General features: G+C 52.8%; 1 protein-coding gene across 1 annotated transcript; it reads right to left on the reverse strand.

The window, feature by feature from the left end:
* Positions 1 to 738: 738 nt before the first annotated feature.
* LOC147092831 (uncharacterized) lies at positions 739 to 4,038 on the reverse strand. The gene is made up of 2 exons (XM_085976081.1): positions 2,074 to 4,038; positions 739 to 2,031 (listed from the first exon to the last, which is right to left on the reverse strand). Exon 2 carries the CDS (start codon positions 2,008 to 2,010, stop codon positions 1,060 to 1,062), a length of 951 nt encoding a protein of 316 aa, XP_085832207.1. The 5' UTR covers positions 2,011 to 2,031; positions 2,074 to 4,038; the 3' UTR covers positions 739 to 1,059.
* Between the last annotated feature and the right edge of the window lie 717 nt (positions 4,039 to 4,755).

Here is a 4,755-nt window from a genome sequence, read left to right on the forward strand (position 1 = left end):
ATGTAGAGATACAATTTCCGAATTTTAGAGTCATAGAGTCATAGAGTAATACAGCACGGATAGAGGCCCTTCGGCCCATCGTGTCCGCGCCGGCCATCAAGCCCTGTCTAATCTAATCCCATATTCCAGCATTTGGCCCGTAGCCTTGTATGCTATGGCATTTCAAGTGCACATCCAAATGCTTCTTAAATGTTGTGAGGGTTTCTGCCTCCACAACCCTTTCAGGCAGTGAGTTCCAGACTCCAACCACCCTCTGGGTGAAAAAGTTCTTTCTCAAATCCCCTCTAAACCTCCCGCCCTTTACCTTGAATCTATGCCCCCTAGTTATTGACCCCTCTACTAAGGGAAAAAGCTCCTCAGCATCCATCCTATCTATGCCCCTCATAATTTTGTACACCTCAATCATGTCCCCCCTCAGCCTCCTCAGCTCCAAGGAAAACAAACCCAATCTGCCCAGTCTCTCTTCATAGCTGAAGCGCTCCAGCCCTGGTAACATCCTGGTGAACCTCCTCTGCACCCTCTCTAACGCGATCACATCCTTCCTGTAGTGTGGCGACCAGAACTGCACACAGTATTCCAGCTGTGGCCTAACCAGTGTTTTATACAGCTCCATCATAACCTCCTTGCTCTTATATTCAATGCCTCGGCTAATGAAGGCAAGTATCCCATATGCCTTTTTTACCACCTTATCCACCTGTTCCGCCGCCTTCAGGGATCTGTGTACTTGCACACCCAGATCCCTCTGACCCTCCGTCTTGCCTAGGGTCTTTCCATTCATTGTGTATTCCTTTGCCTTGTTAGTCCCCCCAAAGTGCATCACCTCGCACTTTTCCGGGTTAAATTCCATTTGCCACTGTTCCGCCCATCTGACCAACCCATCTATATCGTCCTGCAGACTGAGGCTACCCTCCTCGCTATTTACCACCCTACCAATTTTTGTATCATCCGCGAACTTTTCTTGCCATTGTATTCGACAGGCACCCTTATTTTTCCTCTGGGGTATACTTTTTGCCCCGTATACGTCGTGAAGACGATGGATGTCTCTCTCAAGGGTATGTGTTAAAATAGCCGCTCATAGTCTCGTCGATTCATGATGGTTAGCGCTGATCCTGTATCCAATTCCATTTTAACTTGGGACCCTGCTATCGTGAGGGTGACCCAAATGGTTCGGTGATCCTCTTTTGCGATTACATTGTGAAGTTTGAGACAGCTTAGTCTCCTGTTTCCGGATTCACTATCGCTCATCTGGTCTTCGGAACTACTGTCCGTCATCTTTTGTACTTTCTTGTATGGTTCCTTAGTAGCCTTTTTGTTGTCGCTGGTCTTCTTCCCAGACCTGCAAACTCGTGCAATGTGTCCAATCTTCCCGCATTGTCTGCATATTTTGTCTTTGGACCAGCAGTCCTTCTGGTCATGGTTAGTTCTGCCGCAGCGATAACATTTTGCAAATCCCCGTGTCATTTCGTGGGTGCCGTATTCCTGTGGTTTTTGTTGAATTTCTGCAGCTCCCCTGGCTGCTGCTTCATACGATACTGCCACGCTGAAAGCCTTATCTAGCGTCAGCTCTTTTTCTGAGAGTAACTTCTTCTGTGTTCCTTCACTCAGGAGTCCACAGACAAATTTGTCCCGTAGGGTATCTGCCAGTCCTGCTCCGAACTGGCAGTGCTTTGATAGCTTGCGTAGTTCCGTAAGATACTCAGCATTGCTCTCATCTTTGTGCTGAGTTCTCCTGTGGAATTTAAATCTTTCTGCTATCAACAGCGGTGCAGGGTTTAAGTGTTCCTGTAGAACAGCAACAATTTCGTTAAAACTCTTCGCCTTCGGTTTGGCTGGAGTAATCAGGTCCCGCAATAGGCTGTACGTTCTAGCGCCCATTAAGTTTAGCAATATCGAGGCCTTTTTCCCCTCCGCTATTTCGTTTGCCTCGAAATATACCTCGACCCTTTCCACATACGTGGTCCAGTCCTCTAATGTATTATCAAAAGCAGTGATACAGCCAGTCTTCGACATCTTGCAAATCTAAAATGGCGCCTCCCGCGCTTTGCCTTCTTCCCCGGTTTAACAAGATGGCACCTCCCGCGCTTTGCCTTCTTCCCCGCTGTTGTTAGTGCTGCTTTCCACAGTTTCTTGCGCGTTAAATATTGATTCTTTTTCTTTTATTATTTTCCCGTCGTGGAGCGGACCCTCTGGGACACTTCCCTCCCTCTTCTTAGGTCCGAACGCTGCCCGGCTTCGAAGCACCGGCCGCGCCCTGTGTGCTCCACCCTCTCTCTCTCTCTTTGCTTCCCGACTCGCTGCCCGGCCCCGTTGAAAAGCCACCCGGTCGAGCTTCAGCCCGCCGCAGTCCAGGAAGGATCAGAGCACTACCTGCCACCAGCCCGATTAGCTGGGAAACCACAGACCGAGGAACCCAGCCTGGCTCTGGAAAGTCTCTCCTGCAAGTTTTCAAACCGATGATTGACGGTCGACGCCCGTTTCCCGAGTTTCTTTGGACTCTATTTTTTTTTCTTTCTTCTGGCTCCGACCTTCAACAACGTCGTCTGAGGTGCTGCCGAGTTGCAGGTAAGTTTGTTTCTTACTCGTCGCCAGTGTTAAGTCCGTGAATGATTGAGACACGGACCAGCAGGAGTGAAAACAAACAAGTCTTTACTGGTGGAAGTCAATAGCGAAACTAACAAACAGAGGCTCTCTAGCGCCTTTTATACAGGGGTGGTCACTGCCAGTACTGCAGTCTGAGACCAGTTATTCTCTTAAAGGTACATACACAACAACTGGGGTACGGGTTCCACAGACACTGACTCTCACTGGGGTACGGGTTCCATAGACACTGACACTCACTGGGGTGTGGGTTCCACAGACACTGACTCTCACTGGGGTACGGGTTCCACAAACACTGACTCTCACTGGGGTACGGGTTCCACAGACACTGTCTCTCACTGGGGTATAGTTCCACAGGCACTGTCTCTCACTGGGGTACAGTTCCACAGACACTGACTCTCACTGGGGTACGGGTTCCACAGACACTGTCTCTCACTGGGGTATAGTTCCACAGACACTGACTCTCACTGGGGTATGGGTTTCACAGACACTGACTCTCACTGGGGTACAGTTCCACAGACACTGTTTCTCACTGGGGTACAGTTCCACAGACACTGTTTCTCACTGGGGTACAGTTCCACAGACACTGACTCTCACTGGGGTACAGTTCCACAGACACTGACTCTCACTGGGGTACGGGTTCCACAGGCACTGTCTCTCACTGGGGTATAGTTCCACAGACACTGACTCTCACTGGGGTACGGGTTCCACAGACACTGACTCTCACTGGGGTACGGGTTCCACAGACACTGACTCTCACTGGCGTATGGGTTCCACACACACTGACTCTCACTGGGGTACAGTTCCACAGACACTGACTCTCACTTGGGTATGGGTTCCACAGACACTGGCTCTCACTGGGGTACAGTTCCACAGACACTCACTCTCACTGGGGTACGGGTTCCACAGACACTGTCTCTCACTGGGGTACAGTTCCACAGACACTGCCTCTCACTGGGGTACAGTTCCACAGACACTGACTCTCACTGGGGTACAGTTCCACAGACACTCACTCTCACTGGGGTACGGGTTTCACAGACACTGTCTCTCACTGGGGTACAGTTCCACAGACACTGACTCTCACTGGGGTACGGGCTCCACAGACACTGACTCTCACTGGGGTACGTGTTCCACAGACACTGACTCTCACTGGGGTACAGTTCCACAGACACTGACTCTCACTGGGGTATGGGTTCCACAGACACTGACTCTCACTGGGGTACGGTTTCCACAGACACTGACTCTCACTGGGGTACAGGTTCCATAGACACTGACTCTCTCTGGGGTACGGTTTCCACAGACACTGACTCTCACTGGGGTACAGGTTCCATAGATTCTGACTCAGGTCATGGGTTCGAGCACCGCTCCAGACACTTGAACACAAAATTCTAGGGTTTCACCCAGAAGACAGAGTTCACTATGGTCTGTGCAATTGTGGTGTTGCACTCGGTGGGTCGCACTCTGACCTCTGGGTCAGAAGGTCGTGCTGTTGAGCCCCACTCCAGAGACTTGAGCCCCATAATCCAAGCTGTTGCTCCCAATGCCAGTACTGAGGGAGCGCCACACTGACGGAGGGGCAGTACTGAGGGAGCGCCGCACTGGCGGAGGGGCAGTGCTGACGGAGCGCCGCACTGACGGAGGGGCAGTACTGAGGGAGCGCCGCACTGTCGGAGGGGCAGTACTGAGGGAGCGCCGCACTGTCGGAGGGGCAGTTCTGAGGGAGCGCTGTACTGTCGGAGGGGCAGTGCTGAGGGAGCGCCGCGCTGTCGGAGGGGCAGTACTGAGGGAGCGCCGCACTGGCGGAGGGGCAGTGCTGACGGAGCGCCGCACTGACGGAGGGGCAGTACTGAGGGAGCGCCGCACTGTCGGAGGGGCAGTACTGAGGGAGTGCCACACTGTCGCAGGGGCAGTTTTGAGGGAGTGCCGCACTGTCGGAGGGGCTGTACTGGGGGAGCGCCGCACTGTCGGAGGGGCAGTACTAAGGGAGCACCGCACTGTCGGAGGGGCAGTACTGAGGGAGCGCCGCACTGTTGGGGGGGCAGTACTGAGGGAGCGCCGCACTGTCGGAGGGGCAGTACTGAGGGAGCGCCGCACTGTCGGAGGGGCAGTACTGAGGGAGTGCCTCACTGTCGGAGTTGCCGTCTTTCGGATGAGATG

This window comes from Somniosus microcephalus, unplaced genomic scaffold (assembly GCF_052327205.1).
Source record: "Somniosus microcephalus isolate GS21.2 unplaced genomic scaffold, FLI_Smic_1.0 unresolved_chr2, whole genome shotgun sequence".
NCBI classification, from domain to species: domain Eukaryota; kingdom Metazoa; phylum Chordata; class Chondrichthyes; order Squaliformes; family Somniosidae; genus Somniosus; species Somniosus microcephalus.

What these genes read in the sequence shown, in the direction of transcription:
- LOC147092831 (XM_085976081.1), bottom strand. Translation starts at nt 2,010, where the DNA reads ATGTCGAAGACTGGCTGTATCACTGCTTTTGATAATACATTAGAGGAC.